General features: G+C 43.4%; 1 protein-coding gene across 1 annotated transcript in view; it reads left to right on the top strand.

The window, feature by feature from the left end:
- The window catches only part of LOC126095425 (sterile alpha motif domain-containing protein 1-like), a 75,371-nt gene extending 62,232 nt beyond the window's left edge, over positions 1-13,139 (top strand). Inside the window, exon 6 of the mRNA XM_049910221.1 lies at positions 12,687-13,139. Coding sequence (XP_049766178.1) covers positions 12,687-13,139 — 453 coding nt within the window. The remainder of the gene's footprint in view (positions 1-12,686) is intronic.
- The last annotated feature ends 6,103 nt before the right edge of the window (positions 13,140-19,242 follow it).

A 19,242-nucleotide genomic window follows, 5' to 3' on the forward strand; every position in this document is an offset into this window, starting at 1 on the left:
GGAGCCAGTAAAATAATTTCGCATTCGGAGGAGAAACCTGGTGATTAAAATATCGTGAAAAACGGCGTTGTTTTAAAGATTGTCGCGATAAATCGCGTATCGTATCCGTCACACTGTCTCCCGCATTTCGCCATAATACAAAACGAGCTGCCCTTTCATAAAGGTTTTCGATGTCCTCCACCGCAGGTTCGAGTCCTCTCTCGTGCGTGGGTGTAAGTGTTGCTCTTAGCATGAGTTAGTTTAAGTAGTGTGTAAGTCTAGGGACAGATGACCTCAGAAGTTTGGTCCCTTAGGAATTCACAAACATTTGAACATGTCCTCCGCTAATCCTGTCTGGAAGGATCCCAAATTGCGCACTAATAGTCCAGAAGAGGGCGAACAAATGTAGTGTAGGCAATCTATTTTCTAGATCTGTTGCATCTTCTAAGTGTTCAACCCAAACATTTTCTATGTGTTGGTGCCAATTTAATTCATTCGTAATTGCAGCTCCAAGCTATTTAGTTGAAATTTAACAGATTTAGTTGAAATTTAATGGATATTTTTAGTACTCTCTGTTTTTATTGCTTAGAGTCAATTGTCTCTTTCAGCACCATACAGACATGGTGGCTAAATCATTTTGTAATTCGTTTTGATCTTTTGACTTCTTTACTAGGCACTAAACGACAAAATTATCTGCAAACAATCAAACAGTACTGCTCATATTGTCTCCTAATTTGTCTCTTCAATATCTCGGAGCCTTTCGGTAACATTTTGCAACACCATGTGTATACATCAGTCCTTCGTGATTTGACAATTGTGTTTACGATATCCAAACTCCTGACATTCATTTACGAAAATAATCCTTTCGAAATCAGCGAATGCATTTTGGCTTGTTCCTCGCAGCTGTTCACACTTTTTGTTGAAGTTACTTCTGTGCGTTCTTGACTTAAATTTATATGAGGATGTTGCAGCGGGTTAGTATAGATGCCCGTGAACGTCACTGAATGAGAAAGCAGTCGTGATAAGAAGCATGAGAAATTCAATGCTGCAAATGTTCGATATTAAGATGGTTTAGGACGCCTGATTGAAAGTGAGTGGAACTCACAAGTTCTTTCCGGAAAGAAAGATGGTATCTAGACTTTGCAAGGAGAGGAACAGAACACGTTCTCTTGTAGGACTTTTCTATTATCGCCTGATTCTCAGTTCGAACTCTCCGCTTGATTTGTGTATTACGGTTTCGAAGACACAACAAGCACGTTCCTATGTCCGCCATATTCTCCAGGTTCAGCCACTGCTGTTATCTAGGTTACGTCATGAGGTACGTTATACGGGTGAACACGAAATATGTCGTAAATGTAAACATTACATTCTGAGATTCGCATTTACAAAATTCGAGCTTCATTCCACCACGAATATTTCAACACGTCAAAGACCATTCGAATAACCACGTTCCATAACAAATTGTGGAACTATATGCAATACTATACAAAACTTGCATTAAAACACCTAACTAGACATCATTGCTTTTGAGACATAGTCACATTCCTTCATACTAAGATTCTGAAAACAACTGCATAGGACATAATTCTGTAAAGAGCTGCATCAAAAATGTATTTTGACTGAAGACTATTCTAGCTACATTGTTGTTTACTTAATAAATACTTTATCTTGTAATCAGTGCTCGGAAATTGAGCGGAAAGAATGGAAACTCATAAATTTTGAGCTCACTCTTCTAACGATAATTTTGTAAGGTCTCTGAATACCACGCTCAATAAACAAAAGAAATTGCCATAAGTGTCAATAATAAAATGCCTCCTGTACAAAACCTACTGTTATACGTGGCGTGAGTGGCCCATGTGTATGAAGTAAATCTTTGCCACGTACATGAGCTTCTACCAGTACACACTTCAGCGAGTAGTCTGCCTGTTGTTCACGTTAAATTCTGTGCTCTCCTGACGTTAAATAACAAAATCTTTGCGATCTGGGCATCTACAGTATCTTTTCATGTTGTTCACCAATCTGTCGTTTCCTTGCTGTGTGAGACAATTCTCAACATTGGTAAACTTTTTCAGATCGTTCACAAACTGTATACAGGACACTCCATGTAGAAAAATGTTCCTTGTAGGCCTTTTTTATGTGGGAAATGATTTATTTGTAGACATTGCGTTGGGACTGGACGACTCATTTCGTCCTGAACGTAACATACAATGCAATATTGAAACTGGTTGCTAATGAACTCTTCCGTGCTTATTACAAAACGACAATGTAAATTTTATGCGATATTCTACTGAAGTAGGATAATAGAAAGTCGTCGTCACTACTTGCGCGTCATAATAAACTGTTTTCAGCATAACTAGAACACACTTTTTCGCTAACGCTACGGATTAATAACCTTAAAATTAGCAGTGGATGGCTATCGGAAGACGCGCAGGTCACATTGCTCAAAGAAAAAAATATTAAACTAAGTAAAACCCTTCTAAAAATAATCCCTAACCACTTCGAAAACACAGTGATACTAAGAGACACTGATAGTTTACACTAATCATTGTACCCTTCCGAACAGCCATGCGCGTTAAACCCACCGCGTCTGGGAGTGGGAGGCGTGCGAATCGCGGTTTCACACTAGGCATAGCCAACCTGGATGTGGGTTTTTGGGGAGTTTCCCACATCCCACTATCTGAATACCGTGTTGGCACCCTCGTTCCGTCCCAGATACGCGCTAAGCAAATATTTAGGAAAGTTTTATCACACTTGTACATACAATTTACTGTACATGCAGACAGATGGGATGCACTGATTCCTTTCTGGGCGCAAATAAGTGGCTGATGATCTTACGTGTTTAGCGCCCTTAAACCCTTGTTCAGCAGCACCTAATCATCGTTTGATTTCGAAACTCTAACAGCAGCAATATTTGCAAACTAAATTATGACAATTGATGTTCACAAATGCCCAAACATGTTTCTGCACCTTTGTGCCATCCTCAATGATACTTTATTCAATTCTGTGAAACGTAAATTAAGCACTAACTTCTGATGAAATGGATATAAAAGCAGATTTAATTTATGTTTTGATTATTACCTTTTTTTAGAATGTTACGTTCTGTAGGGCTTTCTTTACGCTATTATGAAGCACGCTATCTTATATAGATAGTTATCCAGCGACCAAAGGCCCTGCAGACCACGCGCTGCTTCCATAAACTGCCTCCATTATGCTATCTATAACGAAATGATATTATTGCAAATTTCATTGGCGACTTATTGTCACATAAACTATAAAACGCAATATTTCGCAATTATACTTGAATTATTTCACTAACTATAAATGACAATTGAAAAAAAATTAGGGTTCGTACTCAAAAGGACGTACTATTGAAATTCCAGCTAGCTTGTAGACTTACGCAATTTTATATCACCTTTTTATCAATTTCTTAATTTCTAATTTCTCTTTCGATGTTCTGAACGATGTAATATTTACCAATCACGTTACAATATAAAGCAACAACAATTTTTCTGATCGAATGGAATGAATACAGAAGGAAGTGCGTAACAATCGGCTTAACATACGACAACAGTGTGTGAATGCAATGTTTACAGGGGGTGAAATGACTATTTCGACAGTTAGCATGTTTAGGGGTGTATGTAAATAATATTCGTTGCTTACTTCCTCATTCTCTGGGCATGTTTTTCAGTGTGACCATCAAGTTATTTCCCGCCAGTTGCTTGAAGTTTCGGTGCAGAAGTTGTATTTTAACACTTGAAACTTTGTAAGCTAATTCTAACATGTAGCGGTTGGCGATTCCAGTTTTATCGCCCGTTAATACACACAAAAGAAACTGCTCCTTGTGACTCTGAAATTCAAAATCTTATCTGCGCAACGGAAAATCACCTATACTCTTGCTACAGTGTCTGAAATACACTGAAGAGCCAAAGAAACTGGTACACCTGCGTGTAGGGCTCCCTCGAGCACGCAGAAGTGCCGCAACACGATGTGGCATGGACTCGACTAATGTCTGAATTAGTGCTGGAGAGAACTGACACCATGAACCCTGCAGGGCTGCCCATAAATCCGTAAGAGTACGAGGGGGTGGAGATCTCTTCTGAACAGCACGTCGCAAGGCATCCCAGATATGCTCAATAATGTTCATGCCTGTGCTGTTTGGTGGCCAGCAGAAGTGTTTAACTCAGAAGAGTATTCCTGGAGACACTCTGCAGCTATTCTGTGCGTGTGGGTTATCGCATTGTCCTACTGGAATTGCCCAATTCCGTCGGAATATACAATGGACATGAATGGATTCAAGTGATCTGACAGGATGCTTACGTAAGTGGCACCTGTCAGAGACGTATCTAGACGTATCAGGGGTCCCACATCACTCCAACTACACACGCCCCACACCATTACAGAGCTTCCAACAGCTTCAACATTCTCCTACTGACTTGCAGGGTCTATGGATTCATGAGGTTGTCTCTATACCGGTACATATCCATCCGCTCGATACAATTTGAAACGAGACTCGTCCGACCAGGCAACATATTTCCACTCATCAACAATCCAATGCCTGCCGGGGTGGGCCGGCCGCGGTGGCCGTGCGGTTCTGGCGCTGCAGTCCGGAACCGCGGTACTGCTACGGTCGCAGGTTCGAATCCTGCCTCGGGCATGGGTGTGTGTGATGTCCTTAGTTTAGTTAGGTTTAAGTAGTTCTAAGTTCTAGGGGACTTATGACCTAAGATGTTGAGTCCCATAATGCTCAGAGCCTGCCGGGGTGGCCGGGCTGTTCTAGGCGCTACAGTCTGGAACCGTGTGACTGTTGCGGTCATAGGTTCGAATCCTGCCTCGGGCATGGATGTGTTTGATGTGCTTAGGTTAGTTAGGTTTAAGTAGTTATAAGTTCTATCGGACTGATGGCGTTAGAATTTAAGTCTCATAGTGCTCAGAGCCATTTGAACAATCCTATCTCTGTGTTGTGGCTACCGAGCGAGATGTAAAGCTTTGTGTCGATCAGTCATCAAGGGTACGCGTGTGGGCCTTCGGCTCCGCAAGCAAATATCGATGATATTTCGCAGAATGGTCCTTACGCTGACACTTGCTGGTGGCCCAGCATTGAAATCTGCAGCAATTTACGGAAGGGTTGCATTCTGTGACGTTGAACGATTCTCTTCAGCCGTCGTTGGTCCTGTTCTTGTAGGATCTTTTTCCGGCCGCAGCGATGTCGGAAATTTGTTGTTTTACAGGATTCCTAATATTCACGGTACACTCGTGACATGGTCTTACGGGAAAATCCCCACTTCATCGGTACCTCGGAGACACCGTGAGCCATCGCTCGTGCGCCGACTATAACACCACGTTCAAACTCACTTAAATCTTGCTAACCTCCCATTCTAGCATCACTAACTAGACACTTGTCTTATAGAGGGTGATTCACGAAGATATGCAAATATTTTAAAATGTTATTCTATAAGTAAAACTAAAAATAAAAGTACATTTAAACATAGGTCCGCAAATGTTTATTTACGGAGCTACGCCTAATAAAAGATTTTACCTGAAATTTAGCAACTTCTCTAATATGAAGCAATCATAAAACTGTACGAGGTTAAAGTAAAGGACGATTTCCATTTCTTTTGTTGCTATTGATCTGGTGAATCTAATGAAACACATCCCAGATGTGTATTTGTAGTAGTTTTTCAGAACACCCAGAGAAGCTAAGATTATTATGCAAGTAAATTTGTTTACTTTCCATTAAGAATCTAGAAACGTTTGTGTCATAATTGGCAACCGTTAGTGAGTTGTTTCAGTCGTTTCCTAACTTTGAAACGAGTTAATTTTCTGTATTGTTCAGTGAAAGAGCATAATAACAAAAGTGTACCTAAGTTCAAATGGCTCTGAGCAATATGGGAGTTAACATCTGAGGTCATCAGGCCCCTAGAACTTGTTGTTGTTGTTGTGGTCTTCAGTCCTGAGACTGGTTTGATGCAGCTCTCCATGCTACTCTATCCTGTGCAAGCCTCTTCATCTCCCAGTACCCACTGCAACCTTCATCCTTCTGAATCTGCTTAGTGTATTCATCTCTTGGTCTCCCCCTACGATTTTTACTCTCCACGCTGCCCTCCAATACTAAATTGGTGATCCCTTGATGCCTCAGAACATGTCCTACCAACCGATCCCTTCTTCTGGTCAAGTTGTGCCACAAACTTCTCTTCTCCCCAATCCTATTCAGTACTTCCTCATTAGTTATGTGATCTACCCATCTAATCTTCAGCATTCTTCTGTAGCACCACATTTCGAAAGCTTCTATTCTCTTCTTGTCCAAACTATTTACCGTCCGTGTTTCACTTCCATACATGGCTACACTCCATACAAATACTTTCAGAAATGACTTCCTGACACTTAAATCTACACTCGATGTAAACAAATTTCTCTTCTTCAGAAACGCTTTCCTTGCCATTGCCAGTCTACATTTTATATCCTCTCTACTTCGACCATCATCAGTTATTTTGCTCCCCAAATAGCAAAACTCCTTTACTACTTTAAGTGTCTCATTTCCTAATCTAATACCCTCAACATCACCCGACTTAATTCGACTACATTCCATTATCCTCGTTTTGCTTTTGTTGATGTTCATCTTATATCCTCCTTTCAAGACACCATCCATTCCGTTCAACTGTTCTTCCAAGTCCTTTGCTGTCTCTGACAGAATTACAATGTCATCGGCGAACCTCAAAGTTTTTATTTCTTCTCCATGGATTTTAACACCTACTCCGAATTTTTCTTTTGTTTCCTTTACTGCTTGCTCAATATACAGATTGAATAACATCGGGGAGAGGCTACAACCCTGTCTCACTCCCTTCCCAACCACTGCTTCCCTTTCATGTCCCTCAACTCTTATAACTGCCATCTGGTTTCTGTACTACAAATTGTAAATAGCCTTTCGCTCCCTGTATTTTACCCCTGCCACCTTTAGAATTTGAAAGAGAGTATTCCAGTCAACATTGTCAAAAGCTTCCTCTAAGTCTACAAATGCTAGAAACGTAGGTTTCCCTTTCCTTAATCTTTCTTCTAAGATAAGTCGTAAGGTCAGTATTGCCTCACGTGTTCCAGTATTTCTACGGAATCCAAACTGATCTTCCCCGAGGTCGGCTTCTACTAGTTTTTCCATTCGTCTGTAAAGAATTCGTGTTAGGATTTTGCAGCTGCGGCTTATTAAACTGATTGTTCGGTAATTTTCACATCTGTCAACACCTGCTTTCTTTGGGATTGGAATTATTATATTCTTCTTGAAGTCTGAGGGTATTTCGCCTGTTTCATACATCTTGCTCACCAGATGGTAGAGTTTTGTCAGGACTAGCTCTCCCAAAGCCGTCAGTAGTTCCAATGGAATGTTGTCTACTCCGGGGGCCTTGTTTCGACTCAGGTCTTTCAGTGCTCTGTCAAACTCTTCACGCACTATCGTATCTCCCATTTCATCTTCATCTACATCCTCTTCCATTTCCATAATATTGTCCTGAAGTACATCGCCCTTGTATAGACCCTCTATATACTCCTTCCACCTTTCTGCTTTCCCCTCTTTGCTTAGAACTGGGTTTCCATCTGAGCTCTTGATATTCATGCAAGTGGCTCTCTTTTCTCCAAAGGTCTCTTTAATTTTCCTGTAGGCAGTATCTATCTTACCCCTAGTGAGATAAGCCTCTACGTCCTTACATTTGTCCTCTAGCCATCCCTGCTTAGCCATTTTGCACTTCCTGTCGATCTCATTTTTGAGACGTTTGTATTCCTTTTTGCCTGCTTCGTTTACTGCATTTTTATATTTTCTCCTTTCATCAATTAAATTCAATATCTCTTCTGTTACCCAAGAATTTCTACTAGCCCTAGGCTTTTTACCTACTTGATCCTCTGCTGCCTTCACTATTTCATCCCTCAAAGCTACCCATTGTTCTTTTACTGTATTTCTTTCCCCCATTCCTGTCAATTGTTCCCTTATGCTCTCCCTGAAACTCTGTACAACCTCTGGTTCTTTCAGTTTATCCAGGTCCCATCTCCTTAAATTCCCACCTTTTTGCAGTTTAATCTACAGGTCATAACCAATAGATTGTGGTCAGAGTCCACATCTGCCCCTGGAAATGTCTTACAATTTAAAACCTGGTTCCTAAATCTCTGTCTTACCATTATATAATCTATCTGATACCTTTTAGTATCTCCAGGGTTCTTCCACGTATACAACCTTCGATCATGATTCTTAAACCAAGTGTTAGCTATGATTAAGTTGTGCTCCGTGCAAAATTCTACCAGGCGGCTTCCTCTTTCATTTCTTAGCCCCAATCCATATTCACCCACTACGTTTCCTTCTCTCCCTTTTCCTACTCTCGAATTCCAGTCACCCATGATTATTAAATTTTCATCACCCTTCACTATCTGAATAATTTCTTTTATTTCATCATACATTTCTTCAATTTCTTCTTCATCTGCAGAGCTAGTTGGCATATAAACTTGTACTACTGTAGTAGGTGTGGGCTTCATATCTATCTTGGCCACAATAATGCGTTCACTATGCTGTTTGTAGTAGCTTACCCGCATTCCTATTTTCCTATTCATTATTAAACCTACTCCTGCATTACCCCTATTAGACTGTGTGGTTATAACCCTGTAGTCACCTGACCAGAAGTCTTGTTCCTCCTGCCACCGAACTTCACTAATTCCCACTATATCTAACTTTAACCTATCCATTTCCCTTTTTAAATTTTCTAACCTACCTGCCCGATTAAGGGATCTGACATTCCACGCTCCGATCCGTAGAACGCCAGTTTTCTTTCTCCTGATAACGACATCCTCTTGAGTAGTCCCCGCCCGGAGATCCGAATGGGGGACTATTTTACCTCCGGAATATTTTACCCAAGAGGACGCCATCATCATTTAATCATACAGTAAAGCTGCATGCCCTCGGGAAAAATTACGGCCGTAGTTTCCCCTTGCTTTCAGCCGTTCGCAGTACCAGCACAGCAAGGCCGTTTTGGTTATTGTTACAAGGCCAGATCAGTCAATCATCCAGACTGTTGCCCTTGCAACTACTGAAAAGGCTGCTGCCCCTCTTCAGGAACCACACGTTCGTCTGGCCTCTCAACAGATACCCCTCCGTTGTGGTTGCACCTACGGTACGGCTATCTGTATCGCTGAGGCACGCAAGCCTCCCCACCAACGGTAAGGTCCATGGTTCACGGGGGGGCCCTAGAACTTAGATCTACTAAAATCTAACTAACCTAAGGACATCACACACATCCATGTTCGAGGCAGGATTCGAACCTGCGATCGTAGTGGTCGCACGGTTGCAGACACTAGCGCCCAGAACCGCTCTGCCAGTCCGTGTACTTAAGTGAAACTACAGGGCTATTACAAATGATTGAAGCGATTTCATAAATTCACTGTAGCTCCATTCATTGACATATGGTCACGACACACTACAAATACGTAGAAAAACTCATAAAGTTTTGTTCGGCTGAAGCCTTCAGGTTTCTGCCGCCAGAGCGCTCGAGAGCGCAGTGAGACAAAATGGCGACAGGAGCCGAGAAAGCGTATGTCGTGCTTGAAATGCACTCACATCAGTCAGTCATAACTGTGCAACAACACTTCAGGACGAAGTTCAACAAAGATCCACCAACTGCTAACTCCATTCGGCGATGGTATGCGCACTTTAAAGCTTCTGGATGCCTCTGTAAGGGGTAATCAACTGGTCGGCCTGCAGTGAGCGAAGAAACGTTTGAACGCGTGCGGGCAAGTTTCACGCGTAGCCCGCGGAAGTCAACGAATAAAGCAAGCAGGGAGCTAAACGTACCACAGCCGACGGTTTGGAAAATCTTACGGAAAAGGCTAAAGCAGAAGCCTTACCGTTTACAATTGCTACAAGCCCTGACACCCGATGACAAAGCCAAACGCTTTGAATTTTCGGCGCGGTTGCAACAGCTCATGGAAGAGGATGCGTTGAGTGCGAAACTTGTTTTCAGTGATGAAGCAACATTTTTTTCTTAATGGTGAAGTGAACAGACACAATGTGCGAATTTGGGCGGTAGAGAATCCTCACCCATTCGTGCAGCAAATTCGCAATTCACCAAAAGCTAACGTGTTTTGTGCAATCTCACGGTTTAAAGTTTACGGCCCCTTTTTCTTCTGCGAAAAAAAAAACGTTACAGGGCACGTGTATCTGGACATGCTGCAAAATTGGCTCATGCCACAACTGGAGACCGACAGCGCCGACTTCACCTTTCAATAGGATGGTGCTCCACCGCACTTCCATCATGATGTTCGGCATTTCTTAAACAGGAGATTGGAAAACCGATGGATCGTTCGTGGTGGAGATCATGATCAGCAATTCATGCCATGGCCTCCACGCTCTCCCGACTTAACCCCATGCGATTTCTTTGTGTGGTGTTATGTGAAAGATTCAGTGTTTAAACCTAGTCTACCAAGAAACGTGCCAGAACTGCGAGCTCGCATCAACGATGCTTTCCAACTCATTGATGCTGACATGCTGCGCTGAGTGTGGGAGGAACTTGATTATCGGCTTGATGTCTGCCGAATCACTAAAGGGGCACATATAGAACATTTCTGAATGCCTAAAAAAACTTTTTGAGTTTTTGTATGTGTGTGCAAAGCATTGTGGATATATCTCAAATAATAAAGTTATTGTAGAGTTGTGAAATCGCTTCAATCATTTGTAATAACCCTGTACATAGTAACGTAGTTTGTAGATTATTTATGAAATAGGGATGCCTTTCAAATTTACGACAGAGGAATATGCCGATACGGTATTTATTTATGACAAATGTGATGGTAATGCTACGCCTGAAGTTAAGGAATATCGCGTACATTATCCAACTTGGAGGATTCCGCGTGCACGATCAATTTCAAATGTTACGGGAGACAGTTTCTCTACCTACCGTTTACTGTTTCATTTTTGCTTCTTTTTTCATATTCCAGTAAAATTTCTTCCTGCTTCCTTGCTTAATCTGTGTTCCGTTTTTGACAGACTGTCACCCGGGTTATCTTACCTCGATATCTGAGAGAGGGTGCGGAGTTTCCCTTGTTAAGTCCTCTCTACAACCTCTAGAAATGAGCAGCACGAATTGTTAAACACCCTGTAGGTGACATATGCGCATGCCCGCGAAGCCGCGGACAAAACGCTTGTCTCCAATACAGTGTTAAATAACGCCTGCAGTTGTTGGGTAATTCCAGTAAAAATACACTCCTGGAAATTGAAATAAGAACACCGTGAATTCATTGTCCCAGGAAGGGGAAACTTTATTGACACATTCCTGGGGTCAGATACATCACATGATCACACTGACAGAACCACAGGCACATAGACACAGGCAACAGAGCATGCACAATGTCGGCACTAGTACAGTGTATATCCACCTTTCGCACCAATGCAGGCTGCTATTCTCCCATGGAGACGATCGTAGAGATGCTGGATGTAGTCCTGTGGAACGGCTTGCCATGCCATTTCCACCTGGCGCCTCAGTTGGACCAGCGTTCGTGCTGGACGTGCAGACCGCGTGAGACGACGCTTCATCCAGTCCCAAACATGCTCAATGGGGGACAGATCCGGAGATCTTGCTGGCCAGGGTAGTTGACTTACACCTTCTAGAGCACGTTGGGTGGCACGGGATACATGCGGACGTGCATTGTCCTGTTGGAACAGCAAGTTCCCTTTCCGGTCTAGGAATGGTAGAACGATGGGTTCGATGACGGTTTGGATGTACCGTGCACTATTCAGTGTCCCATCGACGATCACCAGTGGTGTACGGCCAGTGTAGGAGATCGCTCCCCACACCATGACGCCGGGTGTTGGCCCTGTGTGCCTCGGTCGTATGCAGTCCTGATTGTGGCGCTCACCTGTACGGCGCCAAACACGCATACGACCATCATTGGCACCAAGGCAGAAGCGACTCTCATCGCTGAAGACGACACGTCTCCATTCGTCCCTCCATTCACGCCTGTCGCGACACCACTGGAGGCGGGCTGCACGATGTTGGGGCGTGAGCGGAAGACAGCCTAACGGTGTGCGGGACCGTAGCCCAGCTTCATGGAGACGGTTGCGAATGGTCCTCGCCGATACCCCAGGAGCAACAGTGTCCCTAATTTGCTGGGAAGTGGCGGTGCGGTCCCCTACGGCACTGCGTAGGATCCTACGGTCTTGGCGTGCATCCGTGCGTCGCTGCGGTCCGGTCCCAGGTCGACGGGCACGTGCACCTTCCGCCGACCACTGGCGACAACATCGATGTACTGTGGAGACCTCACGCCCCACGTGTTGAGCAATTCGGCGGTACGTCCACCCGGCCTCCCGCATGCCCACTATACGCCCTCGCTCAAAGTCCGTCAACTGCACATACGGTTCACGTCCACGCTGTCGCGGCATGCTACCAGTGTTAAAGACTGCGATGGAGCTCCGTATGCCACGGCAAACTGGCTGACACTGACGGCGGCGGTGCACAAATGCTGCGCAGCTAGCGCCATTCGACGGCCAACACCGCGGTTCCTGGTGTGTCCGCTGTGCCGTGCGTGTGATCATTGCTTGTACAGCCCTCTCGCAGTGTCCGGAGCAAGTATGGTGGGTCTGACACACCGGTGTCAATGTGTTCTTTTTTCCATTTCCAGGAGTGTACATCGTAGTGTGCAGTAGATGGTGTGGGAGCGTGATTCAGAGGGGACCCGCACTGTTGCAGGACGTGCGCGGCCAGGCGGCGGCGTGCTCGTCGCCGATGCGGGAGGCCGCCTCCCCGCTGTCGTCTTCGACGTCGGCGTCGGCGTCGGCCTCCGCCTGCACCGCCTCGGGCGCGGGGGTGGGCTGTGACGGCGGCGGCGGCGACACCGGCAGCACCGGCGGCGACTCGGAGGAGTCCAGCTCCGGGGGCGGCAGCGGGGGCGGCAAGGCCTCCTGCAAGGACCTGCGCGCGCTCATCGGGCTCGAGCTGGTGGTCGACTACGTGAAGCACGAGCACGGCGGACGGCGCCGCGGGAGCGACGACGGCCCCGCCCCCGCACCGGCCGTGCCCGGAGGCGGCGGGTCGCGCACCTCCTCCCCCGCGGCCCCCGCCGCCGCCCCCGCCGACAGTAGCGCCGCCGTCGCCGCCACCGCCACCCCCAAAGTGGAGCCGCAGCAGACGGACTCCCTGTGAGCGTCGGCCGGCGTCGGTGACGCCTTCAGACCGTGGCTGCTCTAGCTCGCCGGCCGGCCTCTGCGGTGAACGTTCCACTGCCCGCCGGCACCTGTCAACCACAGCCGTCCGTGTCGCGGAGGCCTCGCTGCCTCCTGCCGGGAAGCTCTCGTTCCACGTGGCTACCACTTGGATTCATTTTCCTCGAGTCTCACGCACTAAATGCTTTCTTCGTCAATTTTATCACAGACCACAAGCGTGCATAAAGTTGCCTTCCGAGTGAAACCCGATCTGTAACACTAGTCAAATGTTCGGAAAATTGTCGCATTCCAAACATACCTGTTACAAAGAATCGTCTTTTCTCACTGTTGTGAAGGCGTGCTATCGATAAAAAAATGTTGTGCTTCTCCTGTGTAGCTCGATAGCTGATGACTGTTTGACACTTTCGAATAGAACAGACAAGTTACGACCCTTTGCCGGACCAGGAATCGAACTTGGCACCTGCTGCAGAAGAGTCTCTCAGGAGCTTAAATGAATAGATGTGACGTGGGGATCTGTTCGTAGTGTAGCCACGTAACTGACTTCAACGTGAAGAAATCGTGTTCGATATGCCGTATTGCCAAGAATTTTCCTTCATTAGAACAAAACCAGCTCACCAATGTAGGCACAGAAGAGCTACTATTATAGGTTCGTAGGCTTCCACGATTACCATCAACGTGAATACTATCATTTTGGGTGTTAGACCATGTCACTGGTTATAAAAACGGTCATTCCCAGTTGTTGGTTGCATGTTAATCGTTTCCAGAGGCAACAAAAATTTGGTTTTCTGTATTGAAGATAAATTGATTGAATTTAAAATCTGAAGGTGCTGACACAATCTACTCAATAAACGTTTCGCAGAATAACTAAGGTGTAAAAGTTAGAAACTACATGTATGTCTTTGATCAGTGTAAATCATGGCGTGCAAATTGCTTGGACTATATTCACTCCAGAATTTGAGAGTGAGAGCACTTAGTACTCCCAGCAAACTTCACACCAAATTGCAAACGTTTCCTCGCCGACACCTCCCACAAAATAATGAAAAGAAAAAATGTTTATCACTTACTATTTATTCGCTCATAAAGTAAAATTTAGTCATCAGGCATGACGTTTTAATTTATTATTTCTTTGCTACTAATTCTGTTCTCAACTCACTATCCTGATAAAATCCTCATGTACTAATGAAATGTACTTGCAAAATTATGTCTTTGTGCCACAGGTAGTTCAAGCGATATGATGCTTGACTTTTTCATTAGTTTTGGGTGAATAATTAGAAACTGATATAACCATCATAATTAGGGTTTTGCGCCTTTAATCATAGAAGATTTTCATGCTCAACACCAAATTTAATGCATTAACTAATGTGTAAAGTAACCAAACTCTTGAAGCTGTTTTATACATGGCAGTTCGATTCTTTAAAAAATCGATGGGGGATGTGAGAGGGTTACTGCTGAAACGCGAGACAACTACACAGCCGACGTTTCGACCCTCCTTGAAGCGGTTCTACTCAGAGTGGCTATACTGATGTTTTATGTTTGATGATGACGCGGTCCTACACACAAAATGATTTAATTCAAAAAGGGGAGCTGCCTGAAGGAGAATTTGTGAGTATATCTTCCAAAATCGACTGTGTCGGAATGCGGAGAAAGCAGCTAGTCACGTTCCCTCCAAGTAATGACTTGCAGTCGAACAGAACTGATGACTGAACGAGGATTGGTCGACAGAATTTTACGACTCCCAGGGCTTCTTTACGTTGCTGAGGTACTTTTCTATTGGCGACCAATATTTGGTGCTCACAGGTGGAAGAGCGCTTCGCAGATCTCGGGATTCGCTGTCTAATGAGGTAAAGTATTCACACGTCACAGGTGACTACTGCACTGTATGCCATGCCATATTGTATTGACATTGGTATTTTACAATCCAGCTGTCAGTTCACTACGTTGCTCCAATTTACATTACGGCCAGCAGTTGCATCAGCATTCGGTTGTGTTAAGTCATGTCTGCGTTCTTAAAGCAAGAGAAATTTCTACCACCACGTGAGGTATACACGGCGTCATTAGAGACAACACAACTAGCGATCGAGCTATCAACTCAACACAAACATATCTGAAGCCTGAGTTTCGAGCGATCAGTTGAACAATATCGACGATTTTATTTCGCTCCAGTGAGTTCCGGATTTTTTTATGCAAGCTGTGAACTATACCGCTAGTTCATTAACTCATTTAATGATTGCGAAGCAAGTAATTGTCTTTTTGGAGAACAGTGAATTACACGTAAAAAACCGACAACCGCAAGATGTAAGTGACTCTTCATAAACGTCATATACACATGGGAATGAAAACAGTCATACTTGTGGCCGTTGTTGCTTTACACGTGAACACAAGGACTCAAGTGGGCCGTTATGGCTGAAGTCTATTATGTGGGTGCAATAAATAATATACATGGATATTGGTGTTCAGTGTGAGAACAGGAATAGCTTCGGCAGAGCCAGTTCATGCAACGGGATGTGAACAATCTGTTGTTGACGCTGAAAGACAGGCCCAGAAAATGAAATAAGCAACGAATTTTATTTATGTACAACCCTAACCTTACTATTTGTCGAAATAGCAAATTTCATGTCACTTTGTAAACATTGCAATTCCATGTTGTTGTCATATGTGAAACCGATTGTTACGCACTTCCTTCTGTATTCATTCCATTCGATCAGAAAAATGTTGTTGCTTTATATTGTAACGGGATTAGTAAGTACTAGAATGTTTTGAACATCGAAAGAGACATTTATAATTAAGAAATTGATGAAAAGATGATATAAAATGAAGACTGCAAACTAGCTGGCATCTGAATATTATTTCTTTTTCAGTGCGAACCCCACTTGTTTTCAATTGTACTAGATAGTTATCGAAATATTTCAAGTTTATGATAATTGTTGTAGAGATCTAAATCGTATATACACCATTTCCTTGTAGAGCTTTTTGGTGTGAACTTCAGAAACATGTTTCGTCGAGAATGGTAAAATTTCATCACGTTCCAAACATATCCCAAATTTCATACCGTACTAGTAGTGAAGCATATTACGTTAACATAATTTCATACGTTTTCCCATCAGCTAAATTTTGAAATATGTACTTAAACGCCTGTTCACGTGTTGTGATGAGGCGCTGCATACTCAGAATGCAATATTCGACTGATACTGTTATCCGAATCTAGTCTGCACGGAACAGTGCAACGGAGAAACATAATTATTGATAAAAAACTGTTTGTTATTTTTCTCTTCTTGTTGTTGAGTTTTATTGGCTGCACTCATGTACTAAATATTACAATAAAGTGTAAGCAACAAGATGTGTGCCACGATTTTTTTTATTGATAATACTTCTGCTTTTGAAGATTGTGAATATCTATTTCTTCATTATTGTACCTATTCCTCAATGTAGAATTTTAAAACTTCCTACACTTAATCAATCGTTGATATGACTATTCCAATTCGGACTTAGTCCGCCTCTTATTTTTCCATTTTCAGACAAGAAGCAAACTATTCATCTTATGTGGTTTCAAAATTGAGAAAATACTCTTAAGTTCAACTGAAGCTTTAAAAGATTGGCATCACCGTATATATGTGCGTCCCTCACAAAAAGAAAAAAAACAAACTAAAAACCAATTTTGTGCACAGTCACCTATTTATTATGCCTGTATGTGTTTCAGGCGTTCACACCGCATCTTCAGTGGAAAATTAGTCGCCTACATCTGTGAAGAGGGCAGACCAAGTGGACTTCGTACACTCGTAGTACTCCATTGGGACAACAAAATGTGTGTGTAAGCAGTAGCGCGTACTTCTCAAGCGTTATTGAGAAAATCGCAAGATAATTTCGGTCATCAAATATATGCCTATGCGTGGCCATTTTTACCATGAAGCGGCAGCAACGGAGTGGTTAGCGTTCAAGCCCCGTAATCGCTGCAGTTTCTTTTTTTACTTCTAACACAACCATTTTCTTTCCTATTTGTATTACAATTGATACAATGGGAAAATACGTGTAATCGGTTGAACTTTTATTAAATTACGATGTTATTTGGCAGTCTACAAATTTCAAATTTTTACTATCACAAACAATATAATCTTCATGACTATCAACTAGTAAACGACCAAACGCATAAAGTGATACTGAAAATGTATGCTTCTGCGTGTCTTCAAAATTCATCATATTTAAGCGACAGAGAACGAGAAACTGCTTCTCGTAAGGACGCCATAAAAAAAAAAAAAACAGTCGATACTGCATGACCAATTATCAGCGCCGATATTTCAGGAAATGCAGCGTTATGCATGGTTTGCTTCCAAATCATCGCCTGAAAGCGAGGTTTTTGAAAATGTTAACGAGATTTGTTTTTCCACGGAAAACCTCAAAAGACCTTGCGTATGTGGAAACATAGCATTTATTCAATGCAACTGGTGCCCTTTAACTTTTCTGTTTTCCACGTTTTTTTTATGAAAAATACCGTCCTGCAACTTGTAATGTCGAAAGCGGCGATTAATTGTTCATCTTTCGAAAGCCCTCTGTGCCGGTCAAAACTTGAAAGTAACAAGTCGTTCCGGGCTCGTTCCAGGTATAAGGGATTTCGCAAATCACCGACAAGCATACATTTTCAGTATCACTTTATGCGTTTGGTCATTTACTAGTCGATAGTAAAGAATATTATATAATTTGTGATAATAAAAATTTGTAGACTGCCAAATAACATTGTAAATTTAATAAAAGTTCATCCGATTACAAGAACGTTTCCCATTATATCAATTGTAATCTAAATAGTAGATAAAATGACTGTTAGAAAAAAAACTGACGAACGGGACTCGATCCATCGATCCAGCAATTACGGGGGTTCAACGCTAACCACTCAGCTGCCGCCACCTCATGGTAAAACTGGCCACGCACAGGTATATATTTGACGACCGAAATTATCTTACGATTTTCTCAATAACGCTTGAGAAGTACGCGCTACTGCTTACATATTTTGTTGTCCTCTTGGAGTACTACGAGTGTACGAAGTTTGCAGTAAATCCGCGTTCCAAACGTCGTGGCCTCCCCTTGTAAGTTGAAAATAGTTACTATGTATTTACAGCCGGAGGGGAACCAAATAGTTGCTGCATTCTGCTAGGTGTGCTCCGTACTAATACCAGAAATGAACTATCTAGTTTTCTATCTCGATACGATACTGTGAATCACTGTAACGATCGGTGGTATGATATATAAGTGACTGGCGTAGAAACACTGCCAGATATCATATAGCATGTTATTCGCAGCGATTAACGTAGTGTCAAAGACAAGATGATGATGTTTGGTTGGTGGGGCGCTCAACTGTGCGGTCATCAGCGTCCGTACAAAGTCCCAAACTTTACACAGTCCAATCTAGCCACTTTCACGAATGATGAGGGCAACACAAAAACCCAGTTCCCGGGCAGAGAAAATCCTCAACCTAGCTGGGAAACGGACCCCTGTTCTACAGGCAGCAACGCTAGCTACTAGACCACGAGCTGCGAACTCAAAGATCAGAGCTCCAAGAACCAGTATCGTCTACTGCCGAGAGAACGTCGCATGAAGCTTCGAGGTGAGGGCCAATCACAACTCTGCGAAGAGTATACACTACCTGATCAGAAATATTCGCAGATCCGTGGAATCGATCACTACATAGCACGAAAGGCGGACCCGCCTGTATGAAAGGGGGCGGGGAGTATTGTGAAACCTGTAGGGAAGCTGTGATAGGAGAAAGAGTCGGTCAAGACAGAACAGTGACTACGAATGTGAGCTAGTCTCTGGATGTCACTTGAGTAACAAAACCATCAGGAACATTTCACCTCTACCAAAGCTGCCCCTGATTCTGATACATTTGTGAAATAGGAACGAGAAGGGACAATCACGTCTAAACCGAGACCAAGTAGATTTCACTTACTGACAGACAGGAATAGTCGTGCATTACGGACGTTAGTTCCAAAAAAAATATCATGACATCAATTGACGGAATAGCTCCTGGGTCCCAAAGTGCTACCAACGATCCAGCTAGCACAATGACATTGCGTATAAAGTTAAAAAGAATTGGC

The sequence above is a fragment of the Schistocerca cancellata genome, chromosome 8 (genome assembly GCF_023864275.1).
Source record: "Schistocerca cancellata isolate TAMUIC-IGC-003103 chromosome 8, iqSchCanc2.1, whole genome shotgun sequence".
In the NCBI taxonomy this organism is placed as follows: Eukaryota; Metazoa; Arthropoda; class Insecta; order Orthoptera; family Acrididae; genus Schistocerca; species Schistocerca cancellata.